The following is a 24740-nucleotide window of genomic DNA, read 5'->3' on the forward strand; positions in this document are numbered from 1 at the left end:
CGTCTTTTGTCTAAGGAGCATGTTAGAAAACCAGCCGAGAATCGTACGATTTTAGGCTGGTTTGAACAGTGCTCGGGAGACAAATGCCGAACGGGCCGGTGTGCGCACGCGCACACTGCCCGTTCAGCATTGCAGTCATCGGAAGCCTGCCCCTCTGGGGCGCGCTTGAGATGATCGAGAGTGCGATCTGCCTGTCCAAGATGGGCAGATCGTACGTTTTTTTAATTACTTTACAAACATCGCAAGACTAAGGTCTTGCGATGGTTGTACAGTGTATGGCCACCTTTAGAGCTCTGGGCAAAATGAAATCTCCAGTCCTGGGGCCAGGTGTTGCCAATGACCCGTCTTGGCTGATCAGGTGGCTGAGAGCAGCCTCATTAAGAAGCCAGACCTGAGCTCAGAGAAGAGGCGGTGTGTGCTGGAGGCACACGAGGGCCATGCCAAGGTGTGTGGAAAGCTGCTGGAAAGGGTATGAAGGGCATGAAGTACCACTGAGGCGTTTTGTTGAGGCAAACGTTAAAGTCCTGGGACTGGGACTGGGACACTGTGAGTGAAGGGGAAAACCTTGAGTCGGTGAGACAATATACCCAATTTCCTGAAGCCTTCATTTGTTTTTTTCACCTGCGAGTTGCCTGAAAGGAAAAAATAAAGACTTTGGTTATATATCTTCTTTTTTTTTTTTGGTAATAAAACAAGAGAGTCCAAATACTGTGATCTTCTTTCTATAATGTCCAATTATTGATGAATTTCTCTATCACCCATAAAATGATGCTTGTACGATTGGAGAAGTTTCTTGTGATTATGAAATATTAGGGATTCGGTATAGCGCAGTGCGTAGATGTTTATTGGTTTTGGAGGTTCGCATTGCAGCATACCATTTATATTGTAATAACATACCTGAGCGCGGTTAAAAAGGTTATTATTAGTCACATTTCAATACACATTACAGATGAAAGAGCTCAAAGTGGTCAATTCATACGCCCCGGTGAGCCGAGCCGCTGCTCTATAGATCTACATGGAGTTCACATTGAGAGTAGATGGCAATGCAGTGCGCACTAAACATTCCCCGCTGCACTTCAATAGCAGCATAATAGGGTCAATACTGAAAACAAAATCACAATGGTTCATGGCAAACTCTGGCCCTCCAGCTGTGGTGGAACTCCAAATCCCATGAGGCATTGGAAGATTCTGACAGCCACAGGCATGACTCCCAGAGGCAGATGAGTGATGGGCTTTGTGGTTTCACCAAAGCTGGAAAGCCAAGGTTTGGCTGCCACTGGTTTTTGCTTTTAGGCTCCATTCGCACAGGAGCGGTTGTCCACGCGTATTCGGATGCACAAATATGCGCAGAACCGCTCTAAACATAAAAAACAATCCATTTCAATGTGCATTGTTCAGACTATTGCGTAGTACAAAACCACGTGTCCCGCAAATTGTCCAAGGCTATATGTGAATGGAGGCTTACTGTTGGCCTTATGACCTCAAACCCTCTAAATTGAGTGTCTCCTTCTGCTGGTGGTGAGCGGAGAATATCAGAGACCTTGTGCATGTGTATCGGAGAAAATATCTGAAGTTGGAAACCCTTCCGGGTGACGGGGAAGGGGGGGTTGATTATTGAATGGGGGCTGCATAGCGTTGTTGTTGCGGCGCCAGAATCATTTACATTCTAAGGAACTGGCAGGATCAACAGGGAATTGATGTATAATACAACTTACAAAGCCATCCATAACTCTGCCCCCGGCTATATCTCAAACGTCTCAAAGTATCACCCTAACCGTCCCCTCTGCTCTTCCAAAGACCTCCTGCTTTCCAGCTCCCTCGTCAACTCCTCCCATGCTCGCCTCCAGGACTTCTCTGGAGTCTCTCCCATCCTCTGGAACTCTTTACCCCAACCTGTCCGACTATCTCCTAACTTTGACTGCCTTTAGGCAATCCCTTAAGACTCAGCTCTTCAGGGAAGCCTATCCCACCTCAACCTAACCACTCAACCATCACGTTCTCATACAATTCATCCCCACACAGCCACCTCCTCATGTATCACTTGCCCCTCTCCTTTTAGATTGTAAGCCCTCAGGGGCAGGGCCCTCCTTACCATCCTGTCTTGATTAGTATTGTGATTGTAATGTCTTCCTTATATTGTAAAGCGCTGTGGAAACTGTTGGCGCTATATAAACCCTTTATAATAATAATAATACTGAGACAATTGTAGCGTGAGCGTACTAGGATTGTACACTGTGTATATCATATGAAACTATTCACGGAGCCATTTTTAGCTCTTACTGTAGAAACACTTTAAGCTACTGCGGGGAATTAGATTGCTTTCTATCAGAAGCTCAGCGTTCTAAAATAAATTGCCAATAGCTTTTAGCCTTCTAGTGAGTGACCCCTCTTCACTTTCACCTGCTTTTTTATTTTCTACAAATTGGACTTCTGGGAGTCTGCTACTTACAGGGCAAAGCATAGCTTTTCTTTTAATACGTCGGTTTGTTTCTGCTTTTCAGTAAACCATTGTACCCTTTTTTTTTTGGTGGGGGGAACAATGTGGTCAGCATGGCCAAGACATCGTCTGAATTCTTTGTCATCCACCATCATACTTCTATATCTGACCTGTGACGGCTTAGAACTTATTGGGCTGTTTGCTGTCAGCTTTATGGCAGAACAGAGATTTTATATACAGGCAGTCCCCGGGTTACGAACAAGATAAGGTCTGTAGGTTTGTTTGTAAGTTGAATTTGTATGTAAGTTGGAACAGATACATTTTTTTTAAGTGTAACTCCAGCCCAAAAATTTTATTTTTTTTGTTTTGGGTAGCATAGGGAAGGGTTAACTCCCTGTAAAGTTTGTTTTGCTATGTGTGCCTCTGTTCAGAAGATTTCACCTCACTTTCTGTCCCTGTGACAATTGGATTTAGAAAATGTTGGGTTGTCGTGGAAACAAGGATTGGTGATAAAGCTTCAGTGGAGACATCTTTTTCCCCATGATCACTCTTACAGGAGCGATTTTTCTTGTTGTCTCAAGGACAGGAAGTGAGATTAAATCTTTCTAATGAGGATACAGACAGCAGTAAAAACTTCACAGTGACCCGGAAGAAGAGGCGGGCACCCCTCGTCTGCACGTCTAGCAAGAGCCAACTTCCTGTAATGTACGTACAGTACTACAAACCAGACCCAAAAAGGCGGGTACTCCTTATCGACACGAGCGCGGTAGCATTACAACTACCCCTGCTGTACAGTAATAACCTCTGTTTTTGTAAGTAGGAGTCGTATGTAAGTCGGATGTATGTAACTCGGGGACGGTCTGTATATATTAGATTATGGGACCCCTCATCTCGCGGCCTGTTTCGGAGTGCGACCAGCTTTTGGGGATTCAACACCGGAGAGTCTTGCACACCGCAGATGCTTAAGAAAGAGTTTGTCGTTACTGCAGGTGTCTAAAAGCTGAATTCCAGTCGATCCGATAAATATGCAGATTGATTTACATTAATGGGAGCCGTTTTACCCCTCCAACCCAAATTTTTTTTACATTTCTGTCCACCCAATCCTGAGATTTCGACCGCTCTGTCACAAAGCACAGCTCTCTCTAGCAGGACGGGAGCCCTGGTTGTTCTCGGCTGCAGTTAAACTTTTGGGTCTCCTCCCCACATCCAGCCTGTGACAGGACAGTGAAAGCAGAAGCAGCAGACCAATTATCTTTTCTACCAGCATGTTCCTTGTTAGCACATAAGCATTGCAGCACAACTGATTTGCACCTTGTGCTGCTTCTCCCTATCCCAGTCTTGGCTTTGCTGTGCAGTAGATTGCAAAAGGCTGATACATAGCCAAATTTAGGTACCTATACTACTCACATTTAAAAAAAAATATATATATTACGTAAGACAGCTGCAAGAATCTGTGTGCCTGGTTAAAATTGAGTTTAAACCCTTTTGTTGCCGCTGGCCTATGCCATACTTTGGCAGGAGCGGATCGAATAAGTGATTCAGATGGCTATAAAGCTGCCTCATCACTTCCATGAGCGCCCCTGTCTGACATCCCTGGCTGTGTTTTATGGCCTCTGCGGGCCTGAGAAGGGCATGGTAGGTGTCAGCTGAAAGAAAGGAGTAAATGAACCCGGAAGCGACAATAATTTTGTTTCTATACTACTTATCGGCTTCAATAGGTTGCAAAGGTGACATTGGGGTTTTATAGACCCCTTATGTCTCCTTAAAGAGATCCTGTCACTTCTAAAGTGCTGTCATATAGGGGTCTTGTGAGCCCCCTATGTAGCAATAAAGTTAAGTAAAAAAAAAAAGAAATTAAAAAAATAAAGGTGAATAAAATGTAAAAACATCCAACGGTTTAAATGCAGATAATCATTTCAAGTGAATGTTTATGGCAGGTTCCCATACAGATTCCCATCTCCCTTTTTGTCCCCTAGTTGTATGTACAAACTTGTATTGTTGTACTTGTATTCATGAAAAACATAGTAACGTTATTGGGAATTGCTCACTGAGCAGTGCTGGATAAGGTTCGCTCCAGTGGTAATGGGAGATTGTATTTGTGGGTATGATACAGACATACACTCCCTTTTTTCTGGCTATGTAGTGAGGAAGTGATGTTGGTTGTTGACATAACTTCCTGGTTTGCTGGTTGTTGACATCACTTCCTGTTTGACAATACTTCCTGGTTAGCTTTTTGGGACATCACTTCCTGTCAGACAGCTATAAAAATAAACAAATACCTGTACTGAGGGCTCTAAGAATGGAACCACCAGCAGGAAAGCAACACCTGTCTCCTGTGTCCTAACTCTACATGACTCTACAGGGGTACTTCAAGTCCTTGCACAAAATAGCTTAATACAACTGTGCTTTTAAGCATGGGGGAAATTCTTTGTGTTTGACATAATTTCACCAAGCAAATTTCCATAAACACCTTACAAACGTAGTTTGCAGTCGGGTTCATGCTCCACTGCCCAGCTAGCTATCAGATTATCAATTGATGAGCTAGCTCTGAGCCGCTCACCTTGTTTTTCCAAGACGGACAATGCCGTCATCTAAAAGCAGGTTTGGAAAGCAGCTAACAACTTGCAATTGATTAGCCTTCAGCATTTTGCGGCTAATCAATTGCAAGTGTTTATGTCATCTGTCTATGCTAGGTACTTAAAACGCTCTTAATTCAACATTTCAGACAAATGGCTGTTTGCCACATGAGTGAGTGCTGGGCAATTAACCGCTACTTGTAGTGCATCATTCTGTCCGCCCCATCACAGCGCAGGAGGAATATTTACTGCACTTGTTTGTGTCTGCAGTGCGAAAATATTATGCAAACCTAGACAACAAAATGTGGTTCTTAAAGGTGAACTCCATTCAGCCATAAAAATTAGTAGTATGTGTCTCCCTTCCCCCCTCCTTTCCCTTCTCCAGATTGCAAGGGTTAAAGGAGAACTATGAGGTGAGTGATTCCAAATCATCTTCATAGTTCGAGGCGACGTGTGGCAATTAAACTGTCACAAGTCGGCTCAATAGATCGGGAAGTGCGCACACACATACCGTCGCTCGCTCACTTCCCGATCATCTCCCTGCAGAGAGCGGTGACTGTCAGTCACGGCTCCTTGCAGTGATTCCCCCCTCCCCTTCAGCACTGACTGGAGGAACAGTCGTGGAGGGGGTGGGCACAGCGGGCTCTGCCTCTAGATAGGCAGAGCCCGCTGTCAATCAGCCAGCTGGGTGGATCTCGACAGCATTGTCGGGATCCGTCCCGGCTGCAGCGGTCTCAGTATACCGCAAGCTCTGGCTCGCTATATACTGAGCTTTGGGTCACGGGAGGAGGTTAGTATATGTCCTCTCGTGAACTATTACCCCATAGTTCTCTTTTAAACCTCCCCTATGCTAAATAAACATTTAAAAGAGAACTGTCCCAACCTTTTTTCGCCCATAGTTCTCTTTAGGGACACAGGAGGACATTTACTTATGTCCTCCTGTGACCCAAAACTTAGGATATAGCGAGCTATTGCCTCCTATATGCTGACAGTGCAGAACTGCGCTGCGACCAGGAAAGATCCCGACAGTATTGTCAGCTCCACCCTGCTACCTGATTGACAGCTGGCTCTGCCTCTCTAGATTCTAAACCCAGCAAACAATTCTCTTACCACACATGTTGGGTATGGCTGCAAACATTGGAGTGAGAACAATCATTCCAAGACCATAATTTGATAACTCTAAACCGATGAGCAGTAAAGGCTTTCGAAATGTCACATAAGGAGAATTTTGAGTACCCAAGTTTTTTATGGGACTGTGCACAATTTTAACTCTTGACATGTTTGTTATCTATTTACTTAAAGGAGAACTATGAGGTGAGTGCTTTTCACTCACCTCATAGTTCTAGCCGACCTGTGACAATGAGACTGTCACAGGTCGGCTCAGTAGATCGGGAAGTGAGTGAACACATACCGGCGCTCGCTCACTTCTCGACCCTGTCATGGCTCTCTGCCATGACAGGGGAGGGACTGGATTCCCCCCTCCCCGCTCCGATCCTCCAGCGCTGACTGGCGGAACGGACAGGGAGGGGGCGGGTACAGCTGGCTCTGCCTCTATATAGGCAGAGCCAGCTGTCAGTCACGCAGCTGGGCGGATCCAGACATAATTGTCGGAATACGCTTCAGCTGCGGCGTCTCAGTATACCGCAAGTTTTTTTTTTTTTTACTAAAAAATATCGATTTGATAAACATTTGCGCAAATATTATGTGTGTGCGCCATAAAAAAAATTGAGCTATCATTTTTTTAATTCTACAGGCCTCTGCTTTCAGGAAATATATAATTGTTTGGGGGTTTAAAGTCATTTTCTATTTAAACATTCTGATTTTAACGTGTGTGAAAAATGAAAAACATTCTCTGGTAGTGAGGTTGTTCATGCGCACAATATTAACCACTTCCAGGCCGCAATACATACATATACGGCGGCTCACAGAAGTGGTTAAAACAAGAACATAGCTGCTGCAGCAGCCATGTTCTTGGTGTCATTTTTAACAGCCAGCTGTTAACGTACAAGCGATCCGCGTGTATACAGCCGCCGGATCGTTTTTACCAAGCGGCACTGTCTCCCCCTCCCACCGGGGCCGCCGTCGGTTTCCCCGGACTCCGCTGTCTCCGTGCGGCGCCTGGGACCGGCTCAGCGGGTCTCCCCACCACGATCGGAGAGAGATTCAGCGGCTGATCTTTCCTCTGATCACTGGACCTGGGCACATTCTCCGACTCTTAGAGCCAGGAGAAAAAGCGGGGGAAGCAGATCTCTGATTCCTCAGCTTCCTTGGGGTCCCTAGGTGACATTAGGGGTCTAAAAGACCCCTGATGTCTCCATAAAGAGGACCTGTCTCCATAAAGAGGACCTGTCACACCCTATCTGCTATTAAATAGGGGGCTTGGTAGCCCCCTATGTGATAGCAATAAGGTTATTGTTAAAACAAAACTGATTTTGTTAGCACTAAACTGATGAGTGGTAAAAGCGTTTAAAGCGTCCCCTATGGGAAATTGGGGGAATTGAAGTTTTTTGCAGCTTCACGGGCGAACGCAATTTTAAGGCTTGACATGTTTGGTATCTATTTACCCGAGTTAACCCCGTCTTTTATATTTTACCAAAAAATTGGGTATTTTATTCTGCATCTGTACACAACATGTTCATTTAGCTTATTTTATCCTAAAAATACTGCTTTCATAAACATTTGCGTAAATACCGTGCAACATAAAAAATTGCAACTACCATTTTTTTTATTCTACAGGGCCTCTGCTTTCAGAAAATATCTCATTGTTTGGGGGGTCTGAAGCTGTTTTCTAGCCAAAGATATATATATATACTATCACGTGTGCGCAAATATTATGAAATTGCTCCGGACAGGAAGTGGTTAAAATTGTTATTTATACAGCCAGAAAATGGGGTCTTGCACTGACTTTGCTCTTTGTGATTTTGTGCTATTAATAGATACAGCTGTTATCTGCGGTGCTCACGCCATTCACGGGTTTTCTTTAATCTTCATGAATGTGCGCTCTACCTGCGGCACTAAATTGTAATAATTATTTTTTATAATGTATCAAAGTGGCGCCATTAGATGGGGGCGCCTGACTTGTGCATTTAGTCCAGTCGTGCATGTAATAGAAGTCCCCACATCTACATGTGCTATACGTCCATTCCCCATCGCATCCCGCCGTAATTGCTGGATGTCATTTGTTGCATAGAATTGCACACTGTATTAACTTCCGTTAGTTAATTCTTCCTGATGTTTAATAATAATAAAAAAAAAATCACAATTTTACCACTTGAAGGGCGACCGCAGAACAATGTCATAGGCGAGAATATGTGTCTGGTTGCAGCTGGCCAATAGGAAGAGCCTTTTACAATCACAGTAAAGTGGATTTATTGGAAAGGTACAATGGTTTTCTTTATAGGAGAAGAGTAAAATGTACTTTTCCAATAGTTTGAGCCGGCGTGTGACACTGCAGCTGTCACTTGTCGGCTCTATAGATCGAGAACTGAGCGATCACAAATCGCCGATTGCTCAACTCACGGCTTCTCCCTGCAGAGACTGTCAGTCACTGCTCCCCACACTGCTCCCCACACTGCTCCCCACACTGCTCCCCACACTGCTCCCCACACTGCTCCCCACACTTCTCCCCACACTTCTCCCCACACTTCTCCCCTCTCTCTGTTTTTCCGGCACCCTTCGGAGGCACAGACAGGGGAGGGGGCGGGCACAGCTGGCTCTTGAGGGACCCATTAATAGCAGTAACTCCCTCCATGGACCAGCGCTCATTGTACCGCATGATGGAATTTACTGGTCAGTGGTCAGTAGCCAACTGAACGATCGTTCCGGTATTATCCTGTCATTGATCGGGAAGTGGTTAAAACTAGCAAAAAGGGGAAGGTGCACATGGGCAGTATAAAAAAAAAAACAGTACAAAACCAGCAACAAAAACAAACTAATCTGTTTTAACTACTCGGGTTGGAAACAGGTTTTAGTTACACACTAAGGCCCCATTCACACTGAGTGATTTATCGCGCTGTAATCCGCGCGATATCGCAGATATTTACAGCGAGATATTGTTCTCCAATGCATGGCAATGGGGCTCTGTCTGTCGCTATTGCGGATCGTTCGTCGCTACAGAAGGACCCTTTTTTGGATTGGATTTTGCCGCGATTCTAGTTTGCTCAATGCAACCATTTGCGCGATATCGCGCGACAAACCGAGCGATATCGCGCAAAATGCAAATCGCGCAACAAACGCGCAATTTGCGAATCGCTCAGTGTGAATGGGGCCTAAGTTGTCAAACAGATTAGCTGTTTTTTGTTGCTGGCTAGCCTTAAAAGAGAACTATGAGGTAACTTTTTTTATCCCATAGATCTCTTTAGGGTCACGGGAGGACATATACTAACCTCCTCCCATAACCCAATGCTCAGTATATAGCGGGCAATATGCTGAGAGCGCCGCAGCTGGGACGGATCCCTACAATACTGTTGAGATTCACCCAGCTGGCTGATTGATTGATAGCTGGCCCTGCCTATCTAGAGGCAGAGCCAGCTGTGCCGGCACCCTCCCCTGTCCGTTCCTCCACTCAGTTTTGGAGGATCGGAGAGGGGAGAGGTGACTGACAGTATCCGCTCTCTGCAGGGAGATGATCAGGAAGTGAGTGAGCGAGCGACGGTCTGTGTTCACTCAGTCCCCGATCAATAGAGCCAACCTGTGACAGTTTCATTTTGACACGTCGGGTCTAACTATGAGGGTGAGTGTAAATCACTTACCTCATAGTTCTCCTTTAAAGTGCGCTGGGGATCACTTTTGTGCTGCCCTTCATTCAGCCATTTGTAATATCTGTGTTACAATGTATCTTTCCATTTCTAATTACTATGATTGGCCAGCACTGCATTGTTTGGTTTTTTTTTGTGCTTCTATTCTAATGTTGCCTCATGTATTTTGCAGTGATCTGAACTCAAAACTGCAAGACACTTTGGAACAAATTGAGGTAAGATGCTTATTGGGCATTGCTGGTGGGATGGGATCGGGTGTTGGATGTATTTGTGCAATTAGAGGAGAGACATCAGTGTGTTACTTTAGTTTGTGTTATGTGTTTACTGGTTCATGTAATAGACAGAACGGACAAATTAAAGTCTCAGTAAGCCAAACCTTTTTTTTAAAGGAGTTGTAAAGTCCCTGCATATCCTCTCCTGTTATATCATCAGCATTGTAATAGGAATACATACTAGAGTTGTTTCTGATAATACAATCAAAGCTCACATGAAAAAAATCTCTTATCTGTGTGATGTGATGCAATCTCCATTTCTCAAGACTTCATATCTCTTCATGTATTGCTACCAGCAAGCAATGATGATGTTACACCGTTCAGATGCTGAGTTGTATTTCAGACGGCAGGCTCTGTGAGGAACTGTATATTCACAGGGCTGAGTGAAATGGTGTCAGTGCTTTGAGGAAATACATCTTATGGGCATCTTCAATAAGTAAGTGTACAAACTTCTAGATGGATCTGGTTATCAGGAGGGGGGATAGAACTTATGGAAATTCACTATAGAAATACAAGTGTTTGACCATAGATATCCATTAGGTGTATCAAAGGATGACTAACGCAAAACAAGTAAATATCATTTAAAATACTAATCTGAAATATGTTGGTTTTTGTCCTAATGTCTTTGATGCTTAAAGTCCATGTAAACCCTAACAGTGAACTTCTCTTATTTGGTCCGTATTTGTCTGTTAATTATACCATTGAAAGCCTTGTGTTATATCTGTTATTAGTGCACGAAATATGTGTGGATCCTGCTTGAAATTTATTAAGCTGATAACTTCCTGTGCTCTCTGCCTGTGCTGACTGTTATCTTGCATTGTTCCAAATTATCTCTGAGGACTTCCGAACCACATGTCTGTGTTATGGAGAAGAGAAAAGGGGCGGAGACCTGTAGTCCTGTCCTGTTTCTATTATCCTAATACAGTAGGGAGAGTGACCGTTGTCGTCCTGGGACAGGATGTGTGTTCCTGGCAGAATTATATATTTTCGTGTGTTTTGGACTGAAAATATAGATTTGATGAACAGTCGCGCACATTTCATGCAACGCTCACACACAACCACACGCGCGATTTTTCGCGACTTCAATACGTTTTTGTTCTACACGGTGTTCTAAAATATATATACACCATATTGACAAAATTATGGAGACACCCCTCCAAATCATTGGATTCATGGCCACAGGGGTGTAAAATCAAGCACCTTGGCATGCAGACGCTTCTGCAAACATTTGTGAAAGAATGGGTCGCTCTCAGGAGCTCAGTGAACACAAGCAGTATAATTTTTTTATGTAGGGAATATTTTTTTAAAGGCTGTAGTTTTCCTTTAATGCTTCCTTGTTGCTGTTACTTACATTTTCATGTCAATTTTGACTTTGATGATTTCCATTTTAATTGACTATCACTCCTCTGTATATGTTAAACATGTCAGCATTGTCAGGCTTTCGGTCTGTGTGTCAGAATATGATTGTTTAGCCATTTGCAGTGAGAATACATCTGTCCCTTTTATCCATAGATTATAGATGATTACTATGCATATAAGACAAACACAGGGTTGATGGGAATGATTTCCCCGGGGTTAGCGCGTGTGTCGGGGCTTCGTCTTTATTGGTCAGATGAATTATTTATCATAACAGCTCAGTTCTTTTACAGTGTGCAGCTTTAATATCTTTCCCAGAGCCAATATTAACTTCAGCGGTAATAACTCCTGCTGCTCAATAATCGTTTGCATAGAAAATATTATCCCTCCTGGTTCTGTTTTCCATTCACTTATGGTGATATATTGTCATCTGCATTATCAGTGGGACGTCACCTGTTTATTACATGTCCTTGAATTAGCACCATTTTTATGGTAAAGTCTAACTCTGGGTAAAAATTAAACCTTCATTCTATTCCTCCCTCCAACCCCGCCACCCAAACCCCATTTAGTTTTTTTTTTTTAAATCCTACATTTGATATACTCCTAAGCAGAGTATTAGCTAGCAGTGGGTATCCCAAGCTATAACCCTAATGATCACATGGCTGGATCCCACCTTGGTATCGAACGCTTCTTAGCTGAAGCAGTCAACATCGAGCCTCCGGAGGGAGGTCTACTCAATGTATCTGCTGGGGCCAATCAGCAAGGAGCCGGCCAGCATCCTGATCGCACGGGAAGCAGGCTGCAGGTTCTGCCGGTCAGAGGAAACACTAGTATCGGTGCATCCCTAATTTTTCGTGGGTATGGGGGAATCTTTATAGGGTATGGAGAATATCTTTTTAATTGCCATATTGTATCCCATTATATGTTTAGATTAAATTCCTATGAAAGCAAGCTTGAAGAAAACATGACCTGGTTTAAAATGTTATAAATGGAACAATACTGCTGATGTTCAGACACCTTGTGTACCTGCAAGTACTGTGCTAGTCTTTAATTCATGTGTTCCTCTAGACCACCTTGTATCTTTGCTGTACCAGAGGCCTTAACTTATTTATAAGCCATGATTAAAGTGACATTAATGGATACGCTTTTTTTTTCCCTCCCCCCCAAAGTTAATGTCAACACTTACCTTAAATGATGTATCTTAATCCGATCTTCTTCTTTCCTGTCGTTTTCAGCCTTCTCTACAGCGCTGTTGCATGTCTCTGATCCAGCGCTGACTCCTCTGTGCTTGCTGGCACTTCCTGTCCCACGGTGTCTGCATGCGGGTGCATGCCGTCCATAAACTTACTTTTAGTCTCTCCTCATCTCCCGGCCGAAAATCTGAACTGCGCATGCGCCCGCCCCAAGGTCCTTTGCGGCCGCCTGAGATTTTTCAGATTTTTGGACAGGAGCGCGCGGGGGGGGGGTGGGGGGAGACACAGGAAAGTTTAAACCTCTTTTGAAGCATTTTCTGAATTGAGAAAGCTAGTCGGATGTCCACTGAAACGTCTTCAAGAAAAATACAGCAAGTCCAGTTGCCTTGACTTATTTTTTACACATACACTGATCCCTTGCCTACAAAATTTTTATTCTGTCAGCAGTGATAGACACTTCACCCACATCCTCCCACTGTGACCATTCATACCAGGATGGCCTGCTGCGGTGCATTCACCGCATATGTGTCAATGTGCTTTATGTCATATGGTAATGTATATTGCGTTAAAGGAGAACTATGAGGTGAGTGCATTTCACTCACCTCATAGTTCTAGCAGACCTGTGACAATGAGACTGTCACAGGTCGGCTCAGTAGATCGGAAAGTGAGCGAACACATACTGGCGTTCGCTCACTTCTCGAACCTGTCACGGCTCTCTGCCGTGACAGGGGAGGGACTGGATTCCCCCCTCCCCGCTCCGATCCTCCAGCGCTGACTGGCGGAACGGACGGGGGCAGGTACAGCTGGCTCTGCCTCTAGATAGGAAGAGCCAGCTGTCACTCACGCAGCTGGGCGGATCCAGACATAATTGCCGGGATCCGCTTCAGCTGCGGCGTCTCAGTATACCGCGAGCTATAGCTCACGGTATACTGAGCTTAGGGTGACGGGAGGACGCTAGTTTGTGTCCTCCCGTTACCCTAAGGAGAACTATGGGGAAAAGCCCTAACCCCATAGTTCTCCTTTTAAGGCCTTTCATTTGAATGACAGAGTGGAGACAGGACACAGCACATCATGTATGTGAACACTTGCACATGTACCAGATCCCTGGAAGAAAAAAGACATTCTACTAGTAGAATCACATTCTACTTGGCAGTGGTGCTACAAAGGAACCCTCTTATAAGCATTTCCAGGCGTTCTTCTTTCTCATTATACATTACTCTTGATTGGCGAGGGATCCGTTGTATGTAAGTCCCATAAAAAGCACTTTGGGGTCAGTGCAGAACTGTTTGGACACCAACTACAGTGGAAAAATCATGCAAATAAAATAAGTATTGCCAGTAGGCCCCTTATGCAAATTGCATGGGACTGATAGGGAAGCAGATTAATAACCATGGCTGTTTTAGAGAAGGATAAAGATTCTAGCATCAGAAAGCCATTAGAGTTACTAACATTGCCACAGGTACATCAGCTGCATAGAAAAACCTTCAGTAATTTTGTCCTTATTGCTTGTTGGAAAATTTAGGAAGAAAGAAGTACTGGCAAAACACAAAATCCAGCAATAAACAAGCTAAGGCCCCATTCACAATGAGGCGTTTTGTAGCTTCTTCCACAAAGCATGACAATACACAACAAGAAGAATCAATGGCCTCTGTTCATACCTGAGCGTTTTGTCGTTGGTTGCAGGTCATGCAAACCTTGAAAAAGTAGATGAGTTTTTTCTGCATCAAACCTAATACACCGCAATAAATTTGGCTAGCACAACACACTGCAACACATTGTAGTGTGTTACAACTAGGGATGCACCGGTATATCGGCCGCTGAAACATATCGACCAAAAATTGTACTTTTGGCAATTCCCCGCAGCTCCTCCCCGCTGGGCGCTGCTCTGTGTCCCAGCATGAAGGAGAGAAACTGTCACCGGCGGCCCAGCACTGCAGGAGGAGAGCGCTGTGAGCGGCCGTCATCTCTCCTCCCCGCACCGCTCAAACTCCTGTCACAGATCGGCAGAGCGGTGCGTGGGCAGAGACAGCCAGTGCTGTCACAGCAGGCTGAGCTCCGATCGCTCACTGACACAGGAAGGAAAGCGGTACAAACACTTAGAGATCAGTGATCGCTGAGTGTTTGTAAATAATTGAGGACAGAGCATGGTTACTATATCCTCAATTATGAATGAATGGGAAGTGCTCTACATCACATCTACATCCCCTCCTGTCCATTCATGATTGTGGATATAGTAAACACACAATGTTCTCATGTTATGAATGAACAGGAACACTCGGGATAGAGGATTCCGGTTCATTTATAACTGGGGCTGCAGAAAAAGAGATTGAGGACTCTGGGTTTAAAAAAAAATAAAAAGAGAAATATCAGGGATCTGTTTAGACCCCCAATATTTCCCCAAAGCCCCTAAAAGTAAAAAATAAAAATATTTAATAAAAATGAATAAAAGAATAAAAATAAAATATACAAAAAATTAAAGTTTATAAAAAATAAAAATAAAATGTGAACAAGTTCAAATAAAAAACATCGGTTTGGGCCTTACATTTTTTTTTTTTCATTTCGGTTTTGTTTCGGTTTTGAAATTTTCATTTGGTGCACCTCTAGTTGGTTGGTGTGCCGTGCACAATGAATGGCACCACATTGTATGTAACGTATGTTACCACAGTGCACTGGGTCAATAAAGTCGTGAAGTTGGGTTGGATCCTTCACTAAGCTGTTAAGGGCCTAACCCAGCCAGGGGACCACCAATATGTCCGTTCTTGTACAATGTCAAAAGCTTGAAGTAAAACCATAATCCTTGTGTTTTCAATCAACATTTGAGACATTTACAGCCATTTGCTTTTCTTTCTCTTTATTTCGTAATTAACTTGAAGATTACTTTTTGAAGCATAGATTTCTCCTGGCACAAATATATCCTGTCTGCCGGCGAAGATAAATATTTTTGTCCTTCGCATCAGAAGTCAAAACCTCATCAAGCGGCAAATAGAAATCCTATAAAAAAAAAAAAAAACGTTGCTTACGTAAAAATTGGATTTTGAGATTTAAGTTTAGGAAAGTTAATAGAGTAAATATTTTATTTTGGAGCCAATGCCAGATTATGGAACGATAAAGTGCAATAAAAACGGAGTCTTGGTGACAGTTCTCAGCGTGTAGCCTCTGAACTGCCATAGAACAATAGACTTTAAATCTTATTGTACTGGTGGATTGAATTATTTTCTATAACAAAAGCGGCAGTTTTTTAACAAGTTGTTGGGCAGGCGGTTATTGCTTTTTAAATTAATAAAAAGGTGAATCATCATCTTTGTACTCAAGCTTTTTTTTCATGTTTTTATGTCATTTTGATTTTGTTTATTGTCTTGCCCTATGGATTGTGCTTGAGATACAGATCTGCAGCTAGAAAAAAATAGTTGCAAGAACAGAATTGAGCACGGGTAGTCTTCAGATGAATTGTAGGTCCAGGCAGATATGAAATACCTCTGTGTGATCCAGTTATGTCTTTGTTACTGTGTATGGATCACCAAAAAAAAAAGTTTTGCATAAAGTAGGAAAGGGTTGAACCCCCTCTCAGTTTATATTTTGGTCTGTGTCCTTTTGGGGAGCTTTCCCTTCACTTTCTCTCCGAGAGTCACAACAGAGGACAACTCCAAAACATAATTCACTTGCAATCTCCCTTGGAGCCACCCCAGCATTTATTATTTTAAATTTCTACTTACCTTTTTTGCAGGTATTTTCAGCCAGGTCATGTGACGTCGCTGGCGCTCTTCTCCTTCTTGCAGCGGGCTGTCCTAAATGCTGCACAGAACAGCGCCACGTGAGTGCTCTTCTATGCAGCATTCTCCTTTTGAGTACAGGAATGCTTGATGATGCAACCCAGTGGGGATGGGTCCTTGATTCCATGGCTCACTGGAATTTTGTTAAATGATGTTAATCATGTCATTTAACTTGGAAAAGGATCAAGCTGGTGAGTCTGTAGGGGACGGCACTTAAGAGCAGGTGAATCCTGCAGCCTGAGCTGTTTTTTGTATTCCGCAAAATAGGGCAGAAAAAAAAGGGACTAAGCTTTAATAACTGCTGAGATACACTATATTGCCAAAAGTATTGGGACACCCCTCCAAATCATTGGATTTAGGTGTTCCGTGAAATGTCCTTGCTACTAAATATTCCGCGGTCAACTGTTAGTGGTATTATAACAAAGTGGAAGTAACTGGGAACAACAGCAACTCAGCCACGAAGTGGTAGGCCACGTAAAATGACAGAGCTGAAGCGCACAGTGTGCAGAAGTCACCAACTGTCTGCAGAGTCAATAGCCACAGAACTCCAAACTTCATGTGGCCTTCAGATTGGCACAACAACAGTGCGTAGAGAGCTTCATGGAATGGGTTTCCATGGCCGAGCAGCTGCATCCAAGCCTTACGTCACCAAGTGCAATGCAAAGCGTCGGAGGCAGTGGTGTAGAGACTCTAGAGAAGTTGAGACGTGTTCTCTGGAGTGACCAATCACGCTTCTCTGTCAGGCAATCCAATGGACGTGTCTGGGTTTGGCGGTTGACAGGGGAACGGTACTTGCCTGACTGCATTGTGCCAAGAGTAAAGTTTGGTGGAGGGGGGATTATGGCGTGGGGTTGTTGTTCAGGGGTTGGGCTTGGCCCCTTAGTGCCAGTGAAGGGAACTCTTAAGGCATCAGCATACTAAGACATTCTGGACAATTTCATGCTCCCAACTTTGTGGGAAGAGTTTGGGGATGGCCCCTTCCTGTTCCAACATGACTGCGCACCAGTGCACAAAGCAAGGTCCATAAAGACATGGATGGGGGAGTTTGGGGTGGAGGAACTTGACTGGCCTGCACAGAGTCCTGACCTCAACCCGATAGAACACCTTTGGGATAAATTAGAGCGGAGACTGCAAGCCCGGTCTTCTCGTCCAACATCAGTACCTGACCTCACAAATGGTCAAACATTCCCATAGACACACTCCTAAGCCTTGTGGAAGCCTTACCAGAAGAGTTGAAGCTGTTATAGCGGCAAATGGTGGGCCAACTCAATATTGAACCCTACGGACTAAGACTGGGATGCCATTAAAGGTCATGTGCGTGTAAAGGCCGGCATCCCAATACGTTTGGCAATATAGTGCATCATTTGGAAAAGGAGTGTCTTGTTTTACAATTCGGAATCACTTTGTAGAGTATATTTTCACTGCGTAATGTGAATATTCTCTTAGCTTAGATAATAAAGTAAAGCTGCATTTCCATAATTTATCCAGTGGATGTGGCTTACAGAACAGCCTCTGCTGCTTCAGTAAATCAAACACATAGACTTACTATGGCTACCCCCATGTCCTATAGACTTACAGATTATAAGTAGAAACCTGATGAAGCTGTTTCCACCAAGATGATATCTCATATTCATTTCTAAAAAAAAAAAATCATTCAGAAGACTATACATTTCCTTTAGTTGGCCCCAAACCAACTTTGCCTGCAGGTTGTCCACCTTTTCTTCATTGCGAAGGTTGCATTTCGCTCAGCTAAATGTGATGAAATACATATTTTAGTTTTAGCACTTTCATCCTTCGGTGAACCTCATCCCGCATTCTCCTTCCTTTCCTCTGAAATTTCCGACATATAAAAATATTCACTTTCAATCCCACGGTGTTACCCCGACATTACTTTAACTATCAGCTTTTATATGTTGATGGTACTAAATCCTAGACGTGCCCCCCGCTCCACTTTAACATACTGTATAATAAAGTGCAAATCATCAGATTTGTTTCAGCAGGAGTAATTGGGAAACTACATAGTGGAGCAACGGTAGTGAGAGGTTCTCATGTGTCAGTCATCCACCCCGCCGCTTGGCTTGTAGATGACTGGAATTTTCTCTTTCTTTTTTTGCTCATTTTATGTCAGGCATGTCGCGCTTCAATAATCCCTGGGCCCACATTAGAAAGACATCGATTTAATGAAGGCCGTGGTGTTTTCAGGCTTCCATTGTAAAGAATGTATTATGCAGAACGTGTTTATATTCAGATTTTATCAGCGGATTATTCATTCATTTAGATATTCTTAATTAAGATTGTTAGGTGTATATGGCACTTTTACTATTTAGCCTAGTTTCATTAGCAGAGTGAAAGTCTACTTTGCAACTAAAATGCATGGTCTGCTTTTCAAGCGTCTCCCCTTGCAGGAAAGCATACACTTTAAAAAAAGAAAGCTCTGGGGGGGTGGGGAAGTTAGATATTATAGCTACCAATCAACCGACTTCCTCCCGAGTGTGATGTCATCCATCTGGCAAGATCTTGGGAATGTATAGTACTCCAAACCTCTCTGAGAAGACTCTTCCAGCACTCTGCTACAGTGTTTTCTTGCAAGGATTTGCATACTTACCATTCCCTGGGATCTTTTTGGCAGGAGGATGATGTCCTATCTTCCAGATAGTCAGGATCTTTTGTCCCAACGACCAATTTACCATCCTTCTTCTCTGTTGCTGGCTGTCTCAATATGGTTGTTGAAGCCCAGGTTTTATGAGATAGGATAAGCTCTGCATCTGTGATTCATATGATGCTAAAGGCTACTTCCTGCAAGAGTTTTTATCGGACGTTTGGTGCTTCCACTTTAGGAGTTCATCCCTACCATAAATTCTCTCCTTGCAGCTGGGACTGAACCAGCCTTTGACTCTCAGCACTATTTGGTCTCTCACTCATTGCTTGTAGGAATTGTACAAGGGGTCTTCCATGTACTGTATCTCCCCCATCTGTTCAAACTGCTGTTTGAACCCACTAGAAAAAGCCATCTCTTCACACTAACTTATGTTTCTTATAGCCATCACCTCTACTAGGTTGGTGTCTGAACTGATTTGTTTGGAAGCAGTGCAGGGGAGACCCCTAATAGATCCTGATCCTTAGGAGGTCCTATCACCAACACTATGCTATTATATAGGCACCTGTTAGCCCCCCCTGTGATAGTAAAAAGTGAGGTAAGTACATAAATAAAAGAAGTAATAACAAAAAGTTGATTAAAAAAATACAGAAAAAAAGAGTTACGTGACCCCTGTGCCCATGCACATATCTAAACATGCGTAGTCCCAGGATATAAGTTTTGCCTATGGACAATTTTGAGTATCGTAACTTTTTTCTATTACACATGCAATTTAAAGGCTTGACCATATTTGATATCTATTTATTCAACACAGTCTTGGCTTTAAAATTTTGCAAAAAAAATATGTGAACTATATTGTGTTTGTGTTCACTTAAATTAGTTTTAATGGTTTTATTTTAACTAAATAGAAAGGTTTGGAAATAGGTAAACTTCTAGATCAACATGGTTCAAGAGTGGGATAGAATTGATGGAAATTTCATACAGAAATATATATTTATTTTTCCTTTTTGACCATCGATACCCTTTAAACTCCACTATCCTAGCAGGAGTCCCAGTTGAAAACCTTTAGCTGCCAGGGCACACTCCTGTCATAGGTAGTGGGCATTTCTAAGACATCAAACAGATCGCTGAATGTATTGCCCACCAACCAATGACATCACCGGCCTAATAGACTCCAGGCGGTGTATCAGTGGCAGGGAGGATGCTGATGAGGAGGCTAGATGAAGTTCCCTGTCGTCCAGTAGAAAGCAAGTCTGGCTACAGGAACATGTCCAGAGAGTATTGATTGATGGCTTTTTCAGATTGGTCTATGGTTGAGAGTGGCGTGCCCCAGGGTTCTGTGCTGGGCCCCATGTTATTCAACCTGTTTATTAACGATTACGGGGAGGGTGTGAATAGCCATGTTTCTGTGTTTGCTGATTACACTGAAATTGGGAGGGTAATAGACACGGACTTAGACATTATAACATTACAGGAGGACCTGGATAAAATAGGGGAGTGGGCAACTATTTGGCAGATGAGGTTTAATGTTGAAAAATTTAAAGTAAAGTATTTTGGGGTTAAAAGCAGGCAAGCGGAATACACATTAATGGGAACTCCACTAGGGAAGTCTGAAATGGAAAAAGATTGGGGGGTCATAGTAGGCCACAGATTGAATAATAGCTTGCAGTGCCAGGCTGCAGCAAACAAAGCGAGCAGAGTACTGTTTTGTATTAAAAAGGGAATGTACTGTAGAGACAAAGCAATCATTTTGCCACTTTATAGATCGCTGGTTCGGCCTCATCTGGAGTATGCGGTCCAGTTTTGGTCACCAATCCACAGAAAGGATGTCCTGGAGCTGGAGAGAGTCCAGAAAAGGGCAACTAAACTAATTAAGGGAATGGAGGACCAAAGCTATGAGACAAGGTTACTAAATTTAACTTGTTCACGCTGGAAGTGAGGAGATTGAGAGGGGACATGATATTGATGTACAAAATGTTTAGTGGTGATGGCAACATCAGCAATAAACTTTTTACTGTAAACTCCCTAACAAGGACTAGAGGCCACCATCTAAAACTGGTGGAGAAAAGATTTAACCACAAAGGGCGTAGGGGCTTCTTCTCAGTCAGAGTGGTTTGATTTTTGAACTCTGACACAAGCATTGGTATCAGCAAAGAGTATTGAATCATTCAAAAAACATTTAGATACCTTCCTCAGGGACTGCAACATACAGGGGTACAGGTACACTTAAAAACAATGTACACACATGCACAATCACACACAGACACACAAAGGTTGAACTTGTTGGACCTGTGTCTTTATTCAACCTCAAATACTATGTAACTATGTAAGTTCGCAAGCGATAGGGTAATGTAATCGCTTCACAGCAAAAGCTTTTAGCTGATCTCTGATTAATTTTGGGGTTCTCAAAATTTTTTGGGGGTTCTCAGGCTGGAGTTCTGCTTTAATGGTGGCCTTCCTACTGTCAATAAATTCATACTGACATGAATGTATATTTTTCTTTTACATAGGAACAATTGGATGTCGCACTGGCTAAGATCTGCAAGAACTTTGATGTTGCTCATTACACGAAGGTGCAGCAGGCGTACAGACTACTGGGGAAGACACAGGTAAGGTGACATTTCACAGAGAGCGCAGAGTCAATTAGTGAAAATTAATTGGACCACTGGGCACTGCATAATATTAACCTGCAAATAGAGCTTGTGATATCTTCATGGAATTGGAAGCCTCTGGGCTTATATTAAAGAGCAGCTTTAGGCGAGCAGGAAATCCAATCAGTGGTCTGCTTATTAAGTTCAGGAAACATTTTGGCTGTGCTGAAGTCATAAAGCTCGCTTAGCTTACTTTAAAGGTAAACATGAGACCGATATCTAAACAGCCCTGTTATTTGTTCCTTAAATCTTCAATTGCAATTTTAAAGCCACTGTAGCCATTTTAAAGCTGTCTAAATACAAGAAGCGTGTGTATTCTTATTCAAATCTTGCTGAGCTTTGGATACTATTGCAAGGCACTGTAATTGGAATCTCTCTCTGATGTTTTATGTTGATGGGTAAATCCTCTTTGAAAGTGATAGGTGAATTGGGCGAGTTCTCTTTAAAAATGGTTACTGAATGCTGTAAAAAGACGAATGAATGTCCAGCAAACATGCAATGTGAATCTCACAGCAAATCAAGTTTATAAACAGAGCCCTTAATCACCATTCAGCCTCAGCAATCTGTTGTCATTTATGGAGAGAAAATAAGAGCGCTGCCAAAGCAGCCCTGTTCCAGGTGTCCTATTGACAATGACGTTATTACGGACTTCCTACGTGAATGAGAGCTTAAAAATTAGAATCACAGCCATGGAGCTGGGCTCGGAAGGTTTTGTAGGCAGATCAACCGCAGTCAATTTTTCTTGGTTTAGAGTTTTCTGTTTTACCCCAGAGCATACATTATTCCATTCAGCTATCCAGTATATGAAAGCCTCGGTGACGCATCACATCATCGTTCCTTGGCTTCTCAAGCTCTCCCCTAATAAATTACTTTGAAAAATTATCTTCTCCTGACTCTGTCTTCAATCAGCATGCTGGAGCTTTCCAGCGAAGAAACAATCTACAATTCAAATTACATACTGCATGGATATGAACTTTTGTAAACAAAAAAAATTTCCAACCGTGTCTGGTATCTCATCTTGCACTAGTGAGAGCTAACAAAACTGTAAACAGTTGCTTCATATATGTATACAGTGTAGCTCAGAACCACTTCCTATTCTGTATATATATATGCCCAGTTCTGCTCGGTACCAGTTTTGTGATGGGCACAGTATTACTTCCTATTCTATATATGCAGGCACAGTAGACACATTCTATCTATCGATCTAGATAGATCGATAGATATATATATTATTTTTTTTTGCACCTCTCAGTACCTTTACTGACACAAACAATTTCCTAATATATCCCAGTATAATTTTTTTTTAATTCAGTACCTATATTATTAAAAAGCTCTCCCTTTGGTTGCAATGACTTTGCCTAGGGTGAACTGATGCCATCAGCCTTCTGTATAAATGTAATAGAAAGTCACAAGCACTCCACTCTAACTGGAGGGGCAATATCTTCATCCAACGCAGGCTCAAAGTAGACACTGACTGTTGAGAACGACTGAATACGTTTATTAACCTCCCTGGCGGTCTGATTATTTAATATTTTTTTACTTTTAAAATTCCCGCCGGTTCTGCCCCCCCTGCGACGCTTGCAAGGGACGGAACCCAGAAGACGGATGCCGGCATTGGCCGGAGGACACAGCGGGGCTCGTGAACAAGGTAAGAGACGCTACGCTGTATTTCCAAGTGTGGCTCTGGGTTAGCGCTTATGGTACTGAAAATTAACCCCGAGCCACACTCGGGAATACCGCCAAGGAGGTTAAACATACAGGAAGCCAGCACATTTCGGTAATCTGCATCCTCTTCTTCAGGACTTCCAACTATTATTATAATTTTTTTTGTTATTATTATTTTTGAACAGTTAGACAAGTATGGTACAGGAATGGTCGACATAGCTCAGCAGCAAATAAATATAGTATACATAATTCTAAATATAGTATACGTAATTATAAGTAAATTGGCCAAGGCTGTCCATTAAGGCTGGCAGAGAATCTTTCCCCACACCTCCATGAGAGCGCTGTGCCTTTTTTCTTTGGCAGAGAATCTGGCCCACTTTGAGATTCCGTAGCATGGCAGTGCCGCCTGCTCTGCCCCACATGTGAACTCACCTCAGTCTGTACGCTCTGACTCCTCTTCTGATGACTCAGTGTCTTCAGGTGCACCCTCCCCTGACCCTACAAACCCAGGAACAGGTAAGTCAGTTGGAGTCCCCCCTGCCCTCCCTGAACCACCTTTGTAATCGAGCATACGACCATAACCACCATCGCCTGGGACCAGCCCTTGGTCCATCATTGCCCCGTTGCTTAATTTCAGGGATACAGTTCTTTTAAGCTACACATACTACCAGTGAGGATAACATTAATGGCGACCACATTACGATCTTCCCTGACTTCAACACAGATATTAAAAACAATGTCCCTCCTTTCTTGCTGCCACAAAGTGATTCGGAGATATCATACTCCATGCTTTGTATGGCAAAGCTGTGGAAGGTGGCAGAGGGCAAATCATCCTTTTTTTCAACACACCTAAGGAAGTTGCCAAATGGCTGCACAGAAAAGCCACACACTCTACCTGCATACAGCCCAGGAGGCCAGTTACGTATCCTGGTTTTTATTTCTTTTTGCCTACTATCCTGAGCCGACAATTCTATCATATTCACTGAGACTGACCTATATCTACTTCTCTCATCCCTCGGGATCTGTCCTCCACAGTTTTATTAGTGAACTACACTATCTCAGCAAGCACACTGCATGTTCTTTTCTATTATACTGTATATTGACCTTCCTTTTGGGCACCTGATGTCATTACTTGTTATTACGTTACAGTATTGTACCAAGAACAACTCGAGGCAATTTTGGTAAATTGTAAGAGCTGCTTATTGAATTTTACACGTTAGACGCAAAATAAACATGATTTATAAAAAAAGATCTGAGCACTAAAAAGTTTCCATTTAAACATGAAAATGATCAGAAAAGTACAAAAAAAAGTAATTAAAATGAATCTTAACAAGGCATGATTGTGAACCAGATTGGCAATGAACATTTCAAGCATAAAAGCCACCATTAAAGTTTGTTTCAACTACTTTAATTTGGCCAACTCAGTTTTATTCTGCTGAAGAAATGCAGTGACGTTATGGAATTAAA

At 43.0% G+C, this 24740-nt stretch overlaps 1 protein-coding gene across 1 annotated transcript in view; it reads left to right on the forward strand.

Annotated features, from left to right (window-relative positions):
* The window catches only part of VPS50 (VPS50, EARP/GARPII complex subunit), a 147074-nt gene that overhangs the window by 59104 nt on the left and 63230 nt on the right, over positions 1 to 24740 (forward strand). The window contains exons 10-11 of the mRNA XM_018557585.1: positions 9943 to 9985; positions 21468 to 21566. Coding sequence (XP_018413087.1) covers positions 9943 to 9985; positions 21468 to 21566 — 142 coding nt within the window. The remainder of the gene's footprint in view (positions 1 to 9942; positions 9986 to 21467; positions 21567 to 24740) is intronic.

Source organism: Nanorana parkeri, unplaced genomic scaffold (genome assembly GCF_000935625.1).
Source record: "Nanorana parkeri isolate BGI_ZX_2015 unplaced genomic scaffold, ASM93562v1 scaffold291, whole genome shotgun sequence".
Lineage (NCBI taxonomy): Eukaryota > Metazoa > Chordata > Amphibia > Anura > Dicroglossidae > Nanorana > Nanorana parkeri.